At 38.7% G+C, this 22330-nt stretch overlaps 1 protein-coding gene across 1 annotated transcript in view; it reads left to right on the top strand.

Moving 5' to 3' along the window:
* The window catches only part of TECTB (tectorin beta), a 138169-nt gene extending 116674 nt beyond the window's left edge, over positions 1 to 21495 (top strand). The window contains exons 7-14 of the mRNA XM_056803967.1: positions 127 to 269; positions 377 to 449; positions 7438 to 7541; positions 7648 to 7731; positions 11230 to 11392; positions 17956 to 18025; positions 18642 to 18674; positions 20281 to 21495. Of these exons, the coding sequence (XP_056659945.1) occupies positions 127 to 269; positions 377 to 449; positions 7438 to 7541; positions 7648 to 7731; positions 11230 to 11392; positions 17956 to 18025; positions 18642 to 18674; positions 20281 to 20357 (747 nt within the window). The 3' untranslated portion in view covers positions 20358 to 21495. The remainder of the gene's footprint in view (positions 1 to 126; positions 270 to 376; positions 450 to 7437; positions 7542 to 7647; positions 7732 to 11229; positions 11393 to 17955; positions 18026 to 18641; positions 18675 to 20280) is intronic.
* Positions 21496 to 22330: the final 835 nt, after the last annotated feature.

The following is a 22330-nucleotide window of genomic DNA, read 5'->3' as shown; positions in this document are numbered from 1 at the left end:
TGCAAATGTTCTGTCTATTTAAAATCTATGTACAAAACTCTCCATTCATCCCCCCAACCCATTCCTACAACTTCCCCAGGGGCACCAAGGAAGCATGACCTTGTTTCTTCCTCTTTCTGACTCCAGTACAAGCCCCCTATCTACCATTTCTTCAGCCACATTGTTTCCAACGACAGCACAGTCATTGTGAAGAGTCAACCAGTGAATTACTCCTTCTCTTGTACGTACCATTCAACCTACTTGGTTAACCAGGCTGCCTTTGATCAGAGGTAAGTCTTCTGGGCAAAGAGGACACATGGATGTCATGCATGTACTCTGGAGCCCCTTCCAATCTTGGATGTTTCAGTCCTTATGCAAAACTCTCTCCCCTTTCCAGAGTGGCCACAGTACATGTCAAGAATGGGAGTATGGGCTCCTTTGAAAGCCAGTTGTCTCTGAACTTCTATACTGTGAGTTTTCTTTATTGACTACTTTTCGGTAACATTATGATCAATATGAAAGATTCCTGGACTGACCTGTATGTATCTGTTCTTTCCTTCTTCCCCCTACCCCAATGTGTCCCACCCACTAGTTAAGATTAAGATTCCAATATTCACTCAAGCTCTGAACTTCAACTTAAATTAAGCAACAACAGTCCAATTCTAGAGTTCTAAGTTCATCTAGAATGTTGGAATCGAAAGGACCTTTGGTGACCATCCAGTTCAATTCCTTTATTGTACAAATAAAGAAGGCAGCCTAGGAGCTTTGGATTTGGGATTAGGGTGGGGTTCAAATCCCAACTCTGTCACTTACTGGTTATACAATCTTAGAAGTCACTAATTCTCTGCACCTCAATTGATTCATCTGTAAAATGAGGGGTTTAGATTGAACCACCTGTAATATCACTTCTAGCTCTAAATCTGCAATTCTATGACTTGCTTAAAATCACCCAGTTTGTTAGGCTCCTAATTCCAAAGTTCTTCCCATTATTCCAAATTTTAGTCCTTATATTTAGAAGTCAGACCTCATTTATGGAATCTGTTATTTAAGTCTTCATGGCTCAGAGTAAGGAGCTAAGAAAATATTTCTGGACTAGGGCAAAGGTAAAGAGAGTGTAAGGAAAGTGTGTGTGCACACATGTGCATGTGTATACACATATGTGTCTGGATGTCCCTGTGCATCTATCTTTCACTTGGACTATCAGAAACTTTTAATTCATCTCTTTTGACCTCAATTGCAGATATTATTGGTGCCTGCCTAATTAGAGACAAAATAGTCCCATTTAAAAGCTATGGTTAAAACCATTAGCTTTCCTTTCTACTAGCTTTTTTTAAAATAATCTATAGCGGGGGGCATCTGGGTAGCTCAGTGGATTGAGAGCCAGGCCTAGAGACCAGAGGTCCTAGGTTCAAATCTGGTCTCAAACACTTATCAGCTGTGTGACCCTGGACAAGTCACTTGGACCCCATTGCTTAGCCCTTACCACTCTTCTGCCTTGGAGCCAATACACAGGATTGACTCCAAGGGTTTAAAAAAAAAATCTATAGCTACTTGTGAGCAGGCATACTATACACACAGGCACACACACACACACACACACACACACACACACACACACACATATATATTATGCAGATACACATGCATTTGTGAACACACATACAACCACATACATACTTCCCTAGGGGAAGGCAACTCCAAGAATATAGCCAGGAAATATTGGTGATCAAAGGAACCTTTGAGATTATATAGTGATAAATCAGGATTTTGCAGGTGAGGAAACTGAGTCTAGGAGAAGAGAGGAGATTTACCCAGAAGTAAAGGCAGGACAAAGACCTACGGTCCTGCTTCCCGCTCCAGTGTTCTTTCCTTTAAGAGCGTAGTCTTCTGAGGAAAATTTGTCCCCACTTAGCAGCGCATCTAATCCTGAAAGAAAGGACCGGTTTGGCTTTTCTTGGCAAGCAGGCAAAATTGGACAATACCATGTGGACTTCCAAAGGCTAAGAAATGATGCAGAGTCTGGGTAGTGACAGAGTATAAATGTTCCATCCATCTGAGAACTAGAGAGAATCCAGGCATTCAAGGTATACATGTACAGAGTGGCCACCAGTGAGTGGCAAAGCAACAGGCTGTATTAGCTTCCCACTTTTCCTTGGAGGTTTTTTGTGATTATTTTAATCAAGCAAAATATAGGATTATCTGCTTCTTTAGCAAGGGTTTTCAATGGGAACAATGACAGTGTTATTAGGAAGTCTTCTTCCAAGAGAATTTTTTCTCCATTTCAGTCAGACCTGTCTACTGTACCCACTGTTTTCAATTTAACCTTAATGAAGAATATGGGAGGAATGTTCTCAGGGCCCTCCTGCCAGTGGTTGTGGGCCACTCAATGTGACCAGTTTTCTTAAGTTGTTTCAAAAAGACCTTCCCAAAGGGGTGGCCCACCAGGATTACACTCCAAGACTGGTGGCTTGGGCTCCAAGGGAACTAACGGAGCTCTGACCCTTGCTATTTTCCCACATGATGCTGTTCTGTTTGGGGGTGGGGGTGGGGGGCTGCTTAGCATTCCCCAGAGCCATGAGGTTTGTGATTTGTTTCCAGGGCCTGACTCATGAGGTCAGTCTGATGTTTGGGGGCAGGGCTGGTTTCCTCCATTTCCTCAGAGCATTCTTGTGTGTTACCAAAGCAGCACCAATCCTTGCATATATTTCCTCTCTATTAGCAGGTCATGGGCCATGACCTAGATTGCAGAAGGAAATCAAATGGCTTTGGACTCTTGGAGGCACCAAAGGCAGGTTCCCAAGAGACCTTTTCCTTCCCCTAGCCTCCAAATTTGGAAGTTGAGCAGGAAATTTTCCAGATTCTAAACCTAAAAAAGAAAATTCCCAGCAGGTTGCTCATTGACAGCCATACATGAAACAGGCAGGGGTATGATATAATCCAGCCCAATAGGTATCAAATTAAATTAATTTAATTAACTAATTTAAAAAATAATTAAAATGCCCACAATATGTGAGGTATAGAAACAGCAGGCATAGTGGATAGAGAGCTCACCACTGAGCAAGAAGGACCTGAGTTCATATTCTGTCTCTGATCTATCTTGACTGTGTGACCCTAAATTAGGCAGTTAATCTCTCAATATTCTGGGGAACTGTAAAACTGTAAATTGCTGAGAAGGTACAAACATACACTGCTTGTTTCCTCATCTGGAAGCTCTATACTCCAGTGAAATCATGGATCCAGTCCCTATTCCTATGTTCAAAATATTACATTGGGAATGTAGGGTTACAAAGTTAAAAAAAAAAAAGATCCCGGCCTCAAAGAGTTTATATTCTGCTCTGCTCCAGTGGAGATGCATTTTGAAAAGCAGGGAGGATATGGTTAAACATGATGCTAATTGACACTCATTCTGGGCTCAGGTTCAACATTGTTGCATCAGATACTCCACTCATCAAATATGTGTATGCCCATCACTGAGAGAGAAATAAATACAAAATGAAGTTTATAAGCTGAAAAAATGGAATTTACAAGCTAATGAGGTAGATGATACTGATAGGCAGATTCCTATAATACAAAGTAGAAGATGAGATCAAAAGAATGTACTGCGAGAGTTGGAGGGGAGGGATCACTTCACCCTAAGGTGATCAAAGATCAAGAAAGTGATCTTTGAATTGCACCTTGAAGGATGGGCAAGTTTCAGCAAGTCAGGATGTGGAGAGAAGGTATTTGAAGATTAGGGAATGATATAAAAATAGGCCCAGAGTGTAGAATAACCGGTAACTGGGAGTAGAAGACTAGAAAAGTAAGGCAGAGCCAGATTTATGAAAGGCCTCAAATGCCAGGCTCAGAAAATTGTTCTTTAATTGGCAGGCAGTATCACAAAATAGTTTTGAACAAAGTAGTATCTTGAAGTTAAGTAGATATATATTGGGTAGGATATACTGAAAGGGAAAGAGACTGAAGAAAGGAAGCTGATAGGATTATAGAATTAGAAGGGAAGGCTTAGTCCAACCTTCTCCTTTTACAAAAACCCAGGTCTAAATTAAATTTCCCCAAGGTGACACAGATAGGCAGTTTCTGAGGAAGGATATGAACCTAGTTCTTCCTGACAACTATCTACTTTGCCATGCAGCCATGCAGCAGGTGGTTAAACATGGTGCTTTGGAGCTCAGAGGCATTGTTGGAACTAAAGATATAAATGTCAGAGTCATTCACACAGAAGGAATAGTTGAGTGAATTAAAGAGTGAATTTGGAGTGAATTAAATAGCCAAGAGAAAAAACATAGACAAGAAGTCCAAAGGACTGAAATATGAGGATAGAGACTTGGGAAATACCTAAGGAAATGAAGAAGGAAGAAGAACCAGAAAAAGGTATTGGAAAGACCATTAGAGAGATAAAGGAGAGAACCTAGAGCTATATTGGCAAAGACATGGCACGTGTGCCCTGGCATGCCAGAGGGGGCTTCAGGTAACAACTGAAATCATAAAAATTAATGAGATTACCAAAAGAGGGATAAAGAAAGAAGAAATGGTCTGGGACAAAATCTTGGTGTTATGCCCACACAATGAAGACTAAGACAGATGAGTAGAAGGTTGGAGCAAAATTAAGAGAATGTCAAATTGATACCACAGTGAATGAATCCCAGGCCTGGAGCCAGGAAGACCTGAATTCAAACCTAGTCTCAGACATTTACTAACTGTGTGACTCTGGGCAAGTCATTTCACCTCTATTTGCTTTAGTTTCCTCATTGGATAAAGAGATGGAGAAGGTAATGGCAAAACACTCCACGATTTTTGCCAAGAAAACCCCAAATGGGATCATAAAGAGTTAGATACAACTGAAGGACAACAACAAATGTCATGAGAAACCAAACCAAAGAGAGTATCCTAGAGAAGAGAGAAAAGGAGTGGCTAACAGTGCGAAACTCTGCAGAGGGGACAAAAAGGATAAGTTTTAAGAATAAGCCATTGGATTTAGCAATAAAGAGATCATTGGTAATCCCCAGAGAGCATGGTTTCAGTCAAGTTATAGGTTCATAGGCTAGATTTCAAAGGGTTAAGAAGTGAGTGAGAGATAAGAAAGTGGAGGCAAAGAGTTATGGTGCCATTCCCCCCTCCCCCACTTTGTCTTTTTTTTTTAAAACCCTTACCTTCTATCTTGGGCAACTGGGGTTAAGTGACTTGCCCAGGGTCATTCAGCTAAGAAGTCTAAGGCCAGATTTGAAACTAGGACCTCCTTTTTCTCAGCCTGGCTCACTATCCAGTGTGTCACTTAGCTGCTCCCACATTGTCTTTGAAAAGGAAGAGAGATATAGGATTATATCTTCAGAACATAGTAAAGTCCAAGTGAAATTTTTTGGTTTTAGCATGAGGAAATCTTAATGGGGACAGCTAGGTGGCACAGTGGATAGAGTGGAGTGTTATAAAATGTGCCAGACATGACTGAAATAACTGAATAACAACAAATCTAGACATGTATATGTATGTAGGTAGTAGGAGGAAGAACCAGTAAATGGAGACTGATAATTAGAGAAATGGTGGAAATGATTGAAGGATCAGGCACAAGGAAGAGACCGTAGAGGATGCAATCAAAAATATGAGTCAAGGGGCTGCCCTTGACAAGGAAAAGAGTCATTTCTTCATCAGATTCTGAAGCACAAAAGGAAAAATAGATGATGTGATGTTAAGGAAATCTGAGAGGTCTAGAAGTGAGAAAAAGAAGAAGGGGTATGGGGTCAATATCTTCTGTAAAGGATGATAGGAGATCATCTGCTAGGGTCAGGGGATGGGATAGGACAGATAGTTAGAGAATTAAGAGCAAGTTTTTACCATTTTGTGGGAATTGCAATAAAGTCAGAGAAGAGTCATAGTATTAGCCTATAGATGATACAGTTCAGTTGAGGTTAGATATTTGTAGTCAAGACACCTGTGTGACTTTTCCTAGCAGTTACTGGAGTAGTAGAAGGGAAGGAAGTAGATGGTAGGAGTAATTCAGGGTTGGGGTATAGAAAGAGATGGGCTTCCAAAGGAAAAGGAGCAAAGGATTCAAATAAAGAGAAAAGTATGAAGTTGAACTGATTCATTATGGAATCAAGATTTGAAGAGATCAGAGTGAGGCTAGAATGGCCTAGAAAAGAAGGGAGGGCTGAATGGAGTAACTGGAAATTGTGATAAGAATAGAGAATAATTTTAGCTGAGGTAAGGCACTGGTACAGTGGACAGGATACCAAGCTGAAGTCAAGAAAACTCACTCTTATTCCTGACTAAATCTGGCCTCAGACAAGACAATTTCTGGCTATGTGATCCTAGGTAAGTCATTTATCCCTCTTTGCTTTAGTTCCTCATTTATAAAATGACATACAGAAGGAAATAGCAAATCTTTCCAATATTTCTGCCAAGAAAATCCTAAACAGGGTCACAAAGAATTGGACACGACTGAAACTGAAACAACAAAAGTCACTGGGATTAGAGAATGGAGATTTATGGTCAGAAAGAGTAATTCCAAAATTATGGACTATGTAGAACACTTACTGTCAATGATAAGATCAAAGGAATGACCATTCTTGAGTATGTCTGAGGTATAATGGTGATGGAGTTCACTGGTTGCTACAATGGGAAGCAAGAGTGTTGGAGAACATACTGATATAGAAATTGAAATTCCTAAGTATAAGGGCTGACACTGAAATAGAGAGGATAGGGATCATCTATCTAGTCACTAATGTCCTCAAGGATTATAGATAAATGACACTTAGACATGAATAGGCTGAAGTGAGCCTCAAAGAAAGACAGCTTATTAAAAGATGGAAGTTGGGAAAGGATCTCAAAATGACAATGAAGAACAAGAAGTATACCAGCTCCTTGTTTTGGACTAATTGGGCTGGGGTATGAAGGAACAAAAATCCAGTCCTGGAAATGGTGGCCAGGGATATTGTGGCTTCAGAGAAGAGCCAGATTTCTGTGCTTGCAAGTAAATGAAAGAAGCATGAGAAGAGATCTAAGATGGAGAGTTTGTTAACAAAAGAACAGGCTTCTACAGGGCACAGTTCAAGGAGAGATCAGACTGAGATAGGTTAAGTGATTTTCTAGGGACCACAAAACTGGTTTCTTCATTTTCTACTAATAATTAATCTATGCTATAAATCAGACACTCACCTGCAAAATAAAGAGATTGGACTAGATGACCTCTGAAATGCTTCCTTGGTCTAGATCCTTCAAACCAAATCATGTACTCTATATAAATAGTTGTGGATAGCTTGCCTTTCTCTATAACCCAGCTCACTCATTGAAGACAGTGTAGCCCTTATTACACCACTGACTTCTCTTTAACTGTAAGGATGGTTCCTCTGTGTCCTCCATTACCTCTGCCCCTCCTGGGACTGACCCCTGCCCTGTTTTAACTGGCTGAGTCCCACCTGGGCAGTTCTAGATATCATAATGCTCAATATAAATTTCTTTCCAAAGAATGCCAAGTTCTCCACTAAAAGAGAAGCTCCCTTTGTGTTGGAAACCTCAGAAATTGGATCAGATTTGTTTGCAGGTGTGGAAGCCAAAGGGTTAAGTATTAGGTAAGAAAACCAGCTCCACAAAATTTGGATTGAAAAAGAAAGCAACTTGTAGCCCTGTCTGAGTAAAAGAACTTCTGGCTCAATGGTTCTTTGTTTTCCTTTCAAGGTTTAAGGTAGTCCTGAACAGTTGCTGGGCCACACCATCAGCGGACTTCATGTATCCCATGCAATGGCAGCTAATTGGTAAAGGGTATGTACTCTTTCTCATGGGTCAGGATTATAGGATGGGTTCTGGATCCTTTCCAGACTAGTTGGCTTTCATGCTTTGGGAAAAGTCAAGAAGAGTTCCTTCTAGGGGCCTTGGTTTTGGCATTGAAGGAAACAGTTAAAGTGGTATATGCCCAGTTTGAAATAAATGTCTAATCACATTTCACCTGAATTATCTATTTAGAAATGGAGAATTATGGATCCAGAGCTAGAAGACCGCCAATTTCAATCCCCTCATTTTACTGATGAGGGAACTGAGTCCTAGGAATACATTCAAATAACTTATCCAAAGTCACACAGGTAGTAATAAGCAGAGCCTGTAAACTCAGCTCTCTGACTCCAATATTAATGATTTTCCCTGTGTTTGTGGGTATGTATTATATAAAGGGAATTGCTGTACAGCAGCCCACAGAACTGGGACAAAGTAAAAACATTAGCCTATATAAAACTGAAGTCAGTTAAGTACTGATGCCAGGGTGAAGAATATCCTGGGGAGGGAAGATATTTTGGATAATTATTGTGGCAAAGCAGTCACACAAATCTGATTTCCAGGCAGAATAGGAGGCATGAAATAATATTTAAATAATCCAGAAGATCTTCTTTTTGGGGGTGGCAGGAATTTAGGAGTAGTTTTGATAGTAGTTTTTGGTCCAGGTTTAGGATGGACTCATTTATGCTTTAGAGACAATTATATCAAACAAATGACTTAAAGGATTCCCAAGTGAATTATTGGCTTGTATGGTCTGAAAATGACTTCAAAAGCTCTTGGTATTCCTCTTATGATTGTGAGTGATTAGACAAAGGTTTACATAATGCATCATCATGTTTAATGCTTTGTTGCTTATGCATATTCATTCATCCTTCCTCAAATCAACTCTATCATTCCCATTTTACCAATGTGCCTTATTGTATATATCTGGAAAGTTAAATCTTTGAGGTAAATCTCTACCTTGCTTAGATTTTTAACAATGCTTTGTGAATCTTCTGGAAATATGGGTACTGGGGACTCATCACAAAGAAACCAGAGACCAAAGTTAGAAAGTGAGCCCCAGAATTGCCCCCAAATCACTTCTTCTACTCCAATCAGAAGAAATAAATGATTTTTTAGACTTCCAGAGAGAATAGAATATTCAAAATATCAGGGATTTCTCTTTATGCACAAATTCACTTAATAGAATTTATTTTATAATATTTGGGTGACCCTCATTTCATTTGCAATGAAATATGTCACTGGGGGTTAGGGGCATTGACTGGAACATTGCCTGGACCTATTCACCTCTAAGCTTGTGCTGGGAAGTCAAAGTGCCAAGAGGAACTAGGGCTGAATGATCGAAGCATGACAATCATGCCTACTCACCCACCATTCCTCTATTCCTCATGTTTATTCCCTGCCCCCAAGTCTGTTTTTTTCCACCAGCTAAAAGTCATGGCATGACATGGGCATGAGAGAACTCATTTTAGTGAGCTATTTTAAGGACCTATTTAGTTTCAACTAAGGATCTCAGGTTTACTGACCAACAGAGAGTTGAATTTCACAACTCAGAAAGTGTCCATGACTCCATCACTGCTCTGGTACCGACACAAATAGAAGAACTTTGACTTAGAATTGGGCCACACCCCTCCCTCAACTCCTTCTCCATGGATTGGCTCTCAGCACTGGGATTTTCAAGTCTCTGTTTCTAATTTCTCCCAGTTGGACTTGAACCTGATGAACTAAAGGTTCTTGGATCATTCCCCTTAGGGATTATAGTTCTTAGATTTAAATATAAAAGGGGCCTTGGAGGTCATCTAAGTTTAAAGTTTAAAGATGAGAAACCTCAGTCCCAAGAGAGCCCAAGGTCACCTAGGTACCTTGACAGATACATACTAGCTGGGCAGAGACGGGCAAACCCATCACCTTTGACTCCAAATCTAATAATTTGTTCATTGCCTTATGCTTATAAATGACTTCTAAGGTTGAAATTAGAAAGGGCCTTAAAATTATATAATCCAAGCTCCTTGTTTTAGAAATGTGGAAAGGGGCCAAGAGAAGGGAAGCAATTTGCCTAAGTTTACTTAGAAAGTTAGTGACAGAACTGTAAGAAAGTACCCATAAAATACAGAAGTCACTTTGCTTACATTTATGAACCTATTTGAGACAGATTTATTAAGTGAGAAAAAGGAACTCTAGGAGGTACATTAACCTCTTTTTGTCTTTGTAGTGCTTTCACAAGCAAAATGTTTCATCTAATAGTCCATAGACCAATTGAGAAGGCAAAAGATCCACACCCCCATGGAACCTCTGCTCCAAGAAATAACTATTCCTGTGACTACATTTTTTTAATAAAATAGGCATGATTTGGGGGGAGATAGCATGGCATATTGGATACAGAGCAAACTATGTAAGTGGGAAGCCCTGGGATCAGGTTTTTCCTCTGACTCATACTAACTATAAGACCTTAAGCAAGTCATTTCCCTTCTCCATGCCCCAAGTCACTCTCCAGGACTATTTCAGAACAATTCCTTAACTGCTTTAGTAGAGGCAGTTTCCTTCTCAGGAATTCCTTTCACCAATGAAATGAAAGGTTATAACCACCTCCCACATGATATGTAATATATACATGTATGTAAGAACGTATGTGCATATGTATATGTATAAGAGAAGAGAAAGAGGGAAAGATTGGAGAGACAGAGAGGGAGAGGGAGGGAGACAAAGATTGATTTTAACTGTGTATATGAAGCACTGCACATGCTGTCTGATAGGATTGATATGTGGGTTAGTTTGTGGATATGTTTTTCTTCTTTCTTTTTTTTCTTTGCTATGCTCTCCAAGGAGAGAGAAAAATGTATTTGGAAATAAAGGTCACATAAAGACAAAAGCTATCTATGTTTTTTAAAGGAGAGGAGTCTGAGGGATGGAGCTCAGCCACCTACACCAGTATACTACCCAAAGACAAACAGTATGGATACAAGAGGGAAAAAAATATCTGTAGATTTGAGACTTTCATGGAAAACTGACCCCTACCACAACCTATTGCATGTTTGTGTAACTGATTGGCTGGGTCAGAAGATTTATACAAAGTACTTTATTTTTTTTTTTTTAAACCCTTATCTTCCATCTTGGAGTCAATACTGTGCGTTGGCTCCAAGGCAGAAGAGCGGTAAAGGCTAGGCAATGGGGGTCAAGTGACTTGCCCAGGGTCACACAGCTGGGAAGTGTCTGAGGCCAGATTTGAACCTAGGACCTCCCATCTCTAGGCCTGGTTCTCAATCCACTGAGCTACCCAGCTGCCTCCACAAAGTACTTTAAAAGGAACGTTTCTGTGTCAACTCCTTCTTAATCCAGCACTGCCCTGGTGTTCGGTGTGAACTGTAATAATATTACGGACTCAAAAGAATGTCCATTCTATTGAATCATATCTTTGTCATCTTAGTAAACCAATTCAGGGATCATTTAGATGGTGGTTCTCTAGTTTTTTTATTTCTCATTGTGTGTTTTCAGATGTCCCACTGATGAAACTGTTCTGGTGCATGAAAATGGCAAGGACCACCGGGCAACGTTTCAGTTCAATGCTTTCCGCTTCCAGAACGTGCCTAAACTGTCCAAGGTTTGGCTGCACTGTGAGACATTCATCTGTGACAGTGAAAAGTTTTCCTGCCCAGTGGTAAGTCAGTCTTCTATTGGTCTTTGGAAAGCAGCTCTACTTGCTAGCATTACACTGTCAGATGCCAACTTGGGGGGAAATCTAATACTTAAAGGTCTTTATTTTTACCCAGGGAGGATTTAAAATGAAATGTTGGTGTCATTCCATGGAAATTCTTCCAGAAAAAAAAGAGCACTAGGTTAGAGTTCAGGAAACCTGAATTCTAGTCCTGGGATACTGGCAACCTCAGGTTAATCACTTAAACTTGAGCCTTAGTTTCCTCATTTGTAATGATGATGCTAATTAGGTTGTTGTTAATGATGACGATGGTGATGATGATGATCTCAGGATTGGAAAGGACTTCCAAGACTGGTTAGTCTAACTCGTATATGAATAAGAATCCCCTCTGCTCCCTACCTGAAAAGTCTTCATCTACTTTTTGTCTGAAGTCCTCCAATGAGGGGGTATCTGCCTCTGAAGATAATCCATTGTACTTTGGAATCGCTCTAATTTTTAAGAAGATTTTCCATAAACCAAGCTAAAATGTGCCTTTTTTGCAACATTTTACCCTCTACTATTAGTTACCCTTTCCAATTTATCCTATCTATGTATATATGTACATATACATATATGTTTGAGAGAAAGAGACAGAGGCAGAGAGAGAAAAGGAGAGAGCTTTTAATATTAGACTCAGTTCCTTTATAGCAGGGACTGCTTTTGCCTTTCTTTGTAATACAGTGCTTGGCATATAGTAGGCACTTAATAAATGCATATTAACTAATTAATATTTCTTTCACATCAAGGCTCTTAAAATACTTGAACATGGCTATCATATACCCCCAATGTTCTTTTCTGCAAGTCAAACAAAGCTATTTCTTTAAACCATTCCTCATATGGCATGGACTTGAGCCCCTTTACCATTATGGTGGTAGTAGACCTCTGAATTCTCTCCTAAAGTTTGATTCCTTTACTCCTGGCCCCAAATTCTGTGATTCAGCTCTCCTGGACTACGTTCTGTTTCTTGAACAAAGCACTCTCCCTTCTGTCTCCTTGCCTTTGTGGTGGTGGCTTACCCGATGCTTAGAATGTTCCAACCTTCACTTTCTAATTTTGCTGGCTTGCTTCAGGACTTGGTTCAAGTCCCATTTTCCTTTTTTTTTTTAAACCTTTACCTTTAGTCTTCCAACCAATACTGTGTATTGGTTCTAAGGCAGAAGAGTGGTAAGTGCTAGGCAATGGGGGTTAAATGACTTGCCCAGGGTCACACAGCTAGGAAGTGTCTGAGGCCAGATTTGAACCTAGGACCTCCCATCTCTGGGCCTGACTCTCAATCCATTGAGCCACCCAGCTGCCCCTGCAAGGTTTTCTGAAGAAAACCTTTCCTAATCCTCAAAGTTGCCAATTCTTCCCCTCTCAGATTGCCTTCCATCTATTATACATATATTTTTTATGTCCCTAGTTACTTACATGTTATCATCCCCATTAGAAGGTGAACTCCTTAAGGGTAGGGACTTATTTGTCCTTCTTTGTATCCCCTAGTACTCAGAATAGTGCCTGGTACATAGTAAATATTGAATAAATGTTTGTTGACTGCCTATGTCATAGTATAGCATAGGGTAATATAGTATATAATATAGTATAACATAGCATAGCGTACGTAGCATAGCATAGCTCTTCTATAAGTCTCCTTTGACTGGAAAGCTAATCCAGGCACAAACTCAACATGGCATCTATTCCTCAAACTTTTGTCCTTTTTTCAAGTTAAAGAGAAAATATAGGAATATGGTGGAAAACAGGAACAGGATCTTGAAGGAACTTTACAGATCATTGAGTCCTCTAACTTCCTTTTATAGATAAGGAAACAGAGGTAAAGGAAAGTAAAGAAATTTTCCTAAGACAAATAGTTGGTTAATAGCAAAGTCATGACTAGAAGCCAGTTCTTATGACTCCTGGTCCGATGCATTTGGATTAATAATTTTAAAAAGTATAATACATTATTGTATAGTATAGCACAGTATATAATATGGTATATAGTGTGGTATGGAATGGAATAGTGTGGTATAGGACAGGATGTTATACTCTATAGAGACATCACTATAGCTGCCTAGATATACTGTTTTGGATTCATACACGATATCACAAAACTCTCAGGGAAGTTTTAAGCTATTAAATTTAAGCACCAAGATTTGGGGGATATCCTGTGTTTGGAGGTCTCTTGCTATAGAACCAGTAGATTTTGAAGTCTCAACTTCTTCCCTCCTTCTTCCTTTAAGTAGTTCCTGAAGATGTCAGTTGACAGTTTTTTGACAGCTTTTTAGCAACTAAAGCTGTCCTGGTCATAAAAAGCATTCAAATAGAACTTAGGGGACTAAAAGTTTTTTCCCCTGTGACCTTGTCTCAACTTGTTCCATCAAGAAATAGAATATGATTCTCCAGACTTATCTTGGCTGATTCACTTGGAAGGAAAAAATTAACCAAGGTCATACTTTGCAAGCATGCTCTTTGAGGCCATTGAGATCAAGGTCAGAGTGGGCATAAACTTTGTTTCCTGTCCCCATGGGTTGATGGTCCAACCGCAAAGGTACTACTATTTTCCACTGAAGCTCTTTTACAAGTCTCCTCTGAGTCGAGAAAACTAAAACAGGCACAACCTCAGCGTGGCATTTCTTCCTCAAATTTTTGTCCTTTTTTTCAAATTAGAGAGAAAATAAACGAATATATTGGGAAACAGGACCAGTTGATCTTGAGGAACTTTAAAGATCATTGAGTCCTCTAACTCCATTCATTTTATAGATAAGGAAACAGAGGTATGGACAAGTAATTTTCCCAAGTTAACAATTGGTTAATAGCAAAATCAGGACTTAGAAGCCAGCTCTTCTGACTCTTAGTCTAATACTTTCAAAACAATCACTTTTTTTAAAAATGGGCTGACTCTTTTTTAAATGTACCCAAATAAAAATTTCACATTATCAGAGTAAGAGGCAGTTTTGAGTAATGGTTAGTATTCTAGATGTGGTGTCAAGATGACCTAGGTTCAGAGTAACCCTGGATAGATTACTTAACCTATGAGCACCCTAACCTAACAACTCTCTGGGACTATGGGTAAAAGAGAAGTTGTTGTGTGTTGATGGAGAATGTTTTATCACTGGGAACTCTCTATGCCAATTAAATCTCAGTCTCATACCAAACAAAAGAAAAAATACATTGGAGCACTACCAAGTAAGGTATTGCTTCAGTATGCATCTCCTGAAGTATGCCATATGCAAGAATTCATTTAGAGTTGATGCTAAGGTGAATAACTTAGAGGAGTAAGAGTCAAACAGAAACTCTAGAACCCCCCTAAAATTCTACTATAAGGTACCTTCTTCTTGGATTCCACCAAAGTTCCTTACTGACGTCCCCAAGGATATTTTCCCAAGATAGTCTTCTCATGAGTCAGGTCCATAGAATAGACTAAGAAGAAATAATTGGGAAGGACTTGCCAGGGCATATTAAGCTATCATGATAATCATGTAATTTTAAAAAATTAATAAGATGCTTTCCTCTTTCTTTTTTCCTTAATTTCCCCAATGATGATTGTATTCATCTCTTTCTACTCTGGGGACTTTCAATATTTGCTGTTGGCTTCTCTTGATGCAAAAATATTAACAGGAGGGGGCAACTGGGTAGCTCAGTGGATTAAGAGCCAGGCCTAGAGATGGGAGGTCTTAGGTTCAAATCTGGCCTCAGACACTTCCCAACTATGTGACCCTGGTCAAGCCACTTAACCCCCATTGCCTAGCCCTTACCACTCTTCTGCCTTGGAGCCAATACACAGTATTGACTCCAAGATGGAAGGTAAGGGTTAAAAAAAAAAATATATATATATATATACATATGTATATATATATATATATTTACAGGAGATATCAATGTTGCCACAGAATTAAGAGCATGAAACATAAACTTGTTTTTCAATGGGTAGCAGGGATTAAAAATTAAACTATATGGGCAAAATACCCTTCTATCCATCTCAATTTGACTTGGGAAACAACAATGGCTTTTAAAAGATATTTATTCCTGTCTTCTTAAGGAGGGGGGAGGGTTTGGAGGGAAGGAAAAAAATTTTAAGTATATTAATTTCTTGTTGAAGGATTTTGAAAAGAAATAGGGTTAATAATAATCATGTCAAAAAAAGGGGAATAATAATGAATCATTTAAAATGCAAATAAGGGAGCAAAAGAAAATGCAGAATGAGGCTCAGACAAGCAAAGCAATGTTAAATTTGAAATACATGTTTTAAAAGCTGTATGTAATGGAGATTCACAGTGTCAGATAAGGTTCTCTTTTTTTCTGATCTTTGAATGTGGAAATGTTCATGTTTGTTAAGATTTATGAAGTTTTTATTAATAAAAAAGAAAAAAATTTAAAACCATTCATTCCATAAGTATAATGTAGCAGTACTCAAAGTTTTACTCCATGGACCAGTGGGGCTCCCTGAGAGCCTTTCAGAGTTTCCTTGAGGTCAAAACTATTTTCATAATACTAATATTAAAATACACTTCAATTTTTCAACTACCTATAATTGTGAGGCCAGACTATCTTCATATAGTTAAACCAACATAACATTTCATAACAGATCTAATGAAGAACCAGATATGAGAATCCAGCTATTTTCTATTAAGTTAAACAATAGGGTTGTTGTTTTTTTTAATATAAAAGATGATGCCATTCTTCTCAATATTTTTTGTTTGGAAAATAGTGATTTTTATAAAAATGTTACCATGCAAAGGGTTTCTTATTTTTAAATAACCTAGTATATGCTTTTAAATTTTATCAGCTTTATTTCCTACAGTAGAAAATATGGATAGACAAGCTATATTTTAAAAAAAGTTATTTGGGGTCCTCAATAATTTTTAAGAGGGTAAAGGGGTTCTGTGACCAAAAGGGTTGAGTGTCACTGGTCTAATGTGTGCAGAGAAAGCACTGTATGGGTTTTCCCTCAAGAGATAAAATGTCATCAGTGTACAGAGCTATAACTTATCTCTGCAGCAGGAAGTCTCAAGAATGCCCTAAAGGCTTCTTCCAGTCTTTAATTCTTATGCGAGAATGACTTTTCTCAAGTGTCAGAAATGTTGAGCATTTCATTGTGAACAAGATTTGAAATCAAAGCTCTGATTTTGAATCTCTTGCTATCTATATAACCTTAGACAAGTCAATTCACCATTTTTGGCCTGTTTCCTCATGCATAAAAGGTGGGTGTTGAATTCAATCATCTTTTCTATTGATCTTATGACATTCTCAAAAATTATTGCAGATTGGGTTACTAAGTGGATAGAGAGCCAAGCCCAGAGTCAGGAGAACCTGGCTTGAAGTCTGGCTTTATACACTTACTGTGTGATCCTGGGCAAGTCATTAAGCCCCAATTGTACAGCCCTTACCATTCTTCTGCCTTAGTATTGATTCTATAGCAGAAAGTAAGGATTAAAAAAAAAAACACCCTCCACCAAAATAGTTTTTCTGTGGGTTATGTCTATTGATATTTACCATGCTAAATTAAAATGTCAATATTATTATGAAAATAGTTTTAACCTTGTGGACCCCCTAAAAGGGTCCTGGGGATCTCCAGAGTTACCCAGACTACACTTTGAGAACCATTGGATTAAATCATCTTTAGATCCCTTAGAGCTCTAAATCCATGGTCCTATAGTGTTTATGCAAACTTTCCAGAGTTCAGTAACACTCTGATGTACAGGGCTATTCTTGGGAGTTATTTAACAGGCGATTTGGAGAATTGCTTCTCTTTCTGTGCGCTGAGCTGAAGAGACATTTTTATTTGTAGATTACTTTAGAATGGAGCTGCATGTTTTAAAATGTTCAAGGTTCAAATCAAAAGACTACAAGCTTTGATCTGTTTGTTTCTTTCCTTCCTCCCCTCCCCTTACCTTATCCCCAAAGCTTAGTTGTTTCACTCACCAGGGCACAGCTGAAACACTGGATTTGTGCAACTACAGCTTCAATCCCAGAAAAAGTGGATGTTAAAACATGGAATTGTTAGCTCCTTGAGGAGGGCCTCTGTTTTCACTTTTGTATTCCTAGCATAGTATCTGAGTAGTTCCTAGTAAATTCTTATTGAATGGTATCAAACTGAATTTGCTACTTCTAAGGAAGTGTGGGAAGCCAGTCTTCCTAGCCTAGCACGTAATTTATCAAATTTATCAAATGAGAAAAATATTTTTTCTAGGTTAAAAAAAGTATCTAATGAACAAACGGTTTTAATAATTTTTTTTAAACCTTTACCTTCCATCCTGGAATCAATACTGTGTGGTAAGGGCTAGGCAATGGGGGTTAAGTGACTTGCCCAGGGTCACACAGCTGGGAAGTGTCTGAGGCCAGATTTGAACCTAGGACCTCCCATCTCTAGGTCTGGTTCTCAATCCACTGAGCTGTTCGGCTGCCCTCGATTTTGATAATTTTTAAAGAAATGGCCAATACATTTCTATAGAGTTATATTCATTTTCTGTCTCTCCTCTTCTCTTCTCTGCATCCTTCTCTTCCTCCTATTCTCCTTGTCCTCTTTTTCCCCAACTTCATTTCTCCTTTAGACCTGTGACAAACGGAAGCGCTTCCATGAAGAGACTGGAGGGGTATTAGTTGTGGAATTTTCCATCCGTAGTAAGTACTTCTGATTTATAAGCAATCTAGTGTCCTCATCTGTCAGGCTGTGTCTGAAGCCAAACATTTGGACTAACTTGTCAAAGAAATGATGGTGATGGACCTTTTCCTCTACCTAATGTTAGCCCTGGTAGCACATCGATAGAAGTGCGTTGACTATACTGAACCATAAGCCCATTTGTAGATACCCATAAATGCTCAGCAGCATCTCTTGAAACCCCTCATTGCACACCAAAGTTTGAATCTTAATTGTGCAAAAACGTTTTTTACCAACTCTCTCAGGACTGACGCTTTTTATCTTGTTTCCAATGAATTCTTAGAGTGGATACTAGTATACAGTGTGAACTTAATCAATGTCTGTTGAATGAATGAAGGGGTGAATGAATGAATGAATGAATGACTTGAAGTTCTATCTAGGTTATAAAATATTTCTGCTCTCTAAACACAAATTTCCTGGATGATACAAAAGTCTTGATAGCTTTAAGTATATTTTTTAATAATAAAAACAAAATGTAATCTGTCCCTTTTGCTTTTGCTCAAAATATTATGCTGTTGTGTATGCTCCTTATAGGATGTTTTTTTAGGATTATAATTGTGTTTTTTCCACTTCCTATAGGCCGAGGCTTCTCCAATCATTATACTTTCTCAGGTAAGAAGGTGACAGACTCTGATGCAATGGGGTTCTGTTTCTTCATAAAGGATCACAAGTTTAAATCACTTAACTGCAACGAAAAACAGATTTCATTTTGGTCCTAACAGAGCCTTCCAAGACTTATTAAGAATTGAGCTCTTTAAAAATAAACTTTCTAAATGAGTGAGATGAAAAGAGATAAAAAGAGAATCTTTACTAAGCCTATTTCTAACATGCTACAAAACTTATTTATATAATGGAGGGGGGAAGTCAAATGCAATAATTCCACCTCTCCCAACCTTCAACACCATTATTAACCAACCCTTTTTCCTCCCAGACCTGGCAGACTTCTGAGGAGAGGGAGGCAAGGCAGGGAGAAAGAGGAAATCTGGGAGAGGTAAAGTTGAAACCAGAGAAGTGCTGGGTGGAAAAGAGCAGAGGCCACAAGGAGCACTGAGAGGCAGGAGTGATCCAGGATGTCTTGGAGGAGAAAGAAAAGTGCTTGAAGAAAAGGAACGATGAGAAAGGACAGAATAGGGAGAAAGGAGGGAGGGAGGAGAGGAAGAAGAAAGAAGGGATGCTGAGCCATAGTTATTGTCGGGAGAGGAGAAGAAAGGATGAAGATAAAGAAGAAGAAGAGGAGGAGGAGGAGAAATCAGAAACTGAAGTGATTTTGAGTAGTTTCTAAGAGGGAGGAAGTTTCAGCTACTAAAACCTTGTAGTTCTCAACAATCACCATGGAGAACTGTTTACAAATGAATAAGACCAGAAAATGACACCAAAACCTTACAATTCTAATTTCTGTGTGTCCTGGATGTAAAACCTCTTGCATATCCCAACCATACAACTTTAGTTTAATTTCTATGCAATGCAATGCCTGAAAAGTATTATGTAAATGGATTTTTGTAAAACCCACTCTATTTTTTAAAATACTAGAAGAAATGGTTACTTAAAGGAATACCAGGAGTCAATGGATCCTTTATTGAAATAAAGAACCTTCTATTTTAGGACCTGTAAGTTTAGACTAATGTAGCTAGTTTGCTGAACATTTCCTTACAGTTTTTGGAATCCTTTCACTTTCTCAATATTTTAGGAAGAATGCTTAATGGGACTAAAGATTTTTAGCCAGGAAAAAAAGCCCTTTGGGAGTGAGAAACAAAGGGCTGTCACATGAAAAAAAAAGAGAGAGACTAACTCTAGAGGGTAGAACTGGGAATCAATGAGTAGAAGTTAATCAGGGACACATAGAACAAGTATTTTCTAACAAAAGTTCCCTGGAGGTGTTTAATCAAAGATGAGATGACTTCCTGTGAATATCCTTTCCAATCTCTTCCAACTCAGAGTCTATCATTCTAATAGGATTGGGAACTTTTTAAAAGTAAATAAACAACAAAATCCCACCTTATTCGATTTTATAGAAATCTCCCTCAAACGTGACTCAGATTTCTTCCATTTAGCTGACTGCTATCACTTCACTTTGTTGACTCCATGGAACAAGCCACTTCCCCTCCCTAGGCCTCAGTTTCCTCAATAAAAGGGAGAAAGTTGAACCAAATGATCTCTAAGGTTCCTTCGAGCTCTGTAACAGTATTTCTAAGCCTTTTTATTTATGGTTGGTTTGCAGAGATTCTCTACCACCTGGTCTTCATGCTTGGCTTGTGTGCTGTGATAGGAGACCACACAGCAGCTGTGGCCCCTTGACCCAAAGTCACCCTTTGCTTGATGACATACTCATGTTCATGTCTGCTGCCAAAAGCAACAAAATATTCTTTCATCAGGAAAGTGAATAAAACTTGGCTAAGTTTTTGTTTCAGTAATTTTTCTGTTTCCCCAATTTTGGAGGGTTTTTGTTTGTTTAATTGCTGTTCCCCAAATTTGATCTGTTGCTATTTCTTGGAATTGAAAGGGGCTTTCCTATTCATTCACTTCCTCTTCCTTTAACTGGGTGAAACCTTTTTTCTCCTTCCAAATTTAAAAGTCAAGGGCTGCCATGAAGTCCTTTGAAAACTATGCTAAAGATAACAGTGTACTGGGCAAACAAAGCTGACCTTTTGAAGGGGAGTTGAGGGCCATTCATTTTGAGCCAATCCTGGCGCAGGATGCCTAAGAAAGGTCAGCTCTTCAGATAAGCATGATTCTGTTGATGCAGAGCTGCCAGGCTCAAGCTTTCAACCCATAAAATAAATGTGTGGCAAGAAGGTATAAAAGCTAGCTGGCAATATAGGGAAAACCAGAGACCTCCTGCCTTTTCTCAGCCTGATGGTATCTGACCACTCAAAGAGACTTCCAGCACCATCAAGGAATGGCTCTTTTTATTATACTAAAGCAATATAGCACCTAACATAGTTGACTCTCAATACTAATTTGCTGATCAAGAATGTAACAGAAATAGGAATACTTAACTGCACACTTGTATATACAAACTGCTTTCAACATTCCTCGACTCATTTGTCACTCACACACACACACACACACACACACCCTCCAAAAACAAATGAACAGTTGCTGATTCAAAGATGGGAATTTATTGTAGTGATTGTATAAGGAAGCCAGCCTTCAGTTGAAACCACAGTGCTCAAACCCACTTGGGAAGTCTCATCTCCAACAGTTCCACCTTTTAGTAGTAAGAAACACAGGAGAAAAGTATTCTATTCTAATCAGAAACCTCTTGGCTAGTAAATAGTAAATTTATGTTCACATTGCTGTGACTATAAATCTTTGGCCAACAGAGCAAATCAATGTCTATGTTTGGTCTGGTTTATTTTATTATCAAATTTTATAATACTTGTATATCTATCTGCCTGGTGCTATGTAATAAAAGTTTCCTAAAAACAAATAACTTGTATCTGCTGTTTATGACCCAGAAATATCATTCTTGAAAACCAATTCTCTAGTACTCCCATGAAGGCTTATCCTAATTTCTTTTACTTGCAAATACACTCCAGACCCACAACCACCACTGTGCCTTATAAATTTATTGTTTATTGTCGGATTTCCAGGTATGGAGAGGTAAAGAATCACATCTGGGGAAAGAGTGACTTTGGTCAACTGGAAATCATAATGTGACTCGAATTCTGCTTGTCTCTGCTTTTTTATAATTATCTGTATCTCTTAACATTAAAGAAAATATTCCCAGACGGGCTCTCCTGTCACCTCCCAGAGGTTCCATGAATAAAAGATAGAAAATATAGACAAGGGCAGAAAGAAACAAATGTTTTCTTTCTGGTTTACAACTTGAAGAAGGAAAAAAAAAAGGCTGGAGGAGCATCAGACAGGGATTTAATGGACAGTCAAAATTCTCAGAGTAAAGGAAAACTGGGAAACTTAGCCAATGACACCCACAGCTAAAACAACAATATGTTATTTATAAATATTATAGAGAGAGAAGCTGGAATATCAGGCTCCTCATACAGGAGGTCTTTCTTGATTATCCAGTTGCTATTTCTGCTGGCACAAAAATTATATTCATTTTGTATATACTTATATGTGCACCCACAACATCAGTACCTTTCAGACAGATATATTTCCTTGTTGCCTTTACATTCCAAGCAAGCACTTTACTTTAGTACCTGGCCTAAGGTAGGACTCTAATAAATGCTTATTGGTTGATAGACTGACTGGGAGAGACTTGGTTAGATTGGAAAGGATGTTTAAAAGGAGTTTTTGAGCTAGAA

Source organism: Monodelphis domestica, chromosome 1 (genome assembly GCF_027887165.1).
Source record: "Monodelphis domestica isolate mMonDom1 chromosome 1, mMonDom1.pri, whole genome shotgun sequence".
Lineage (NCBI taxonomy): Eukaryota > Metazoa > Chordata > Mammalia > Didelphimorphia > Didelphidae > Monodelphis > Monodelphis domestica.
Note: the sequence above shows the minus strand (reverse complement) of the source record. Positions and strands in the feature narration are given on the sequence as shown.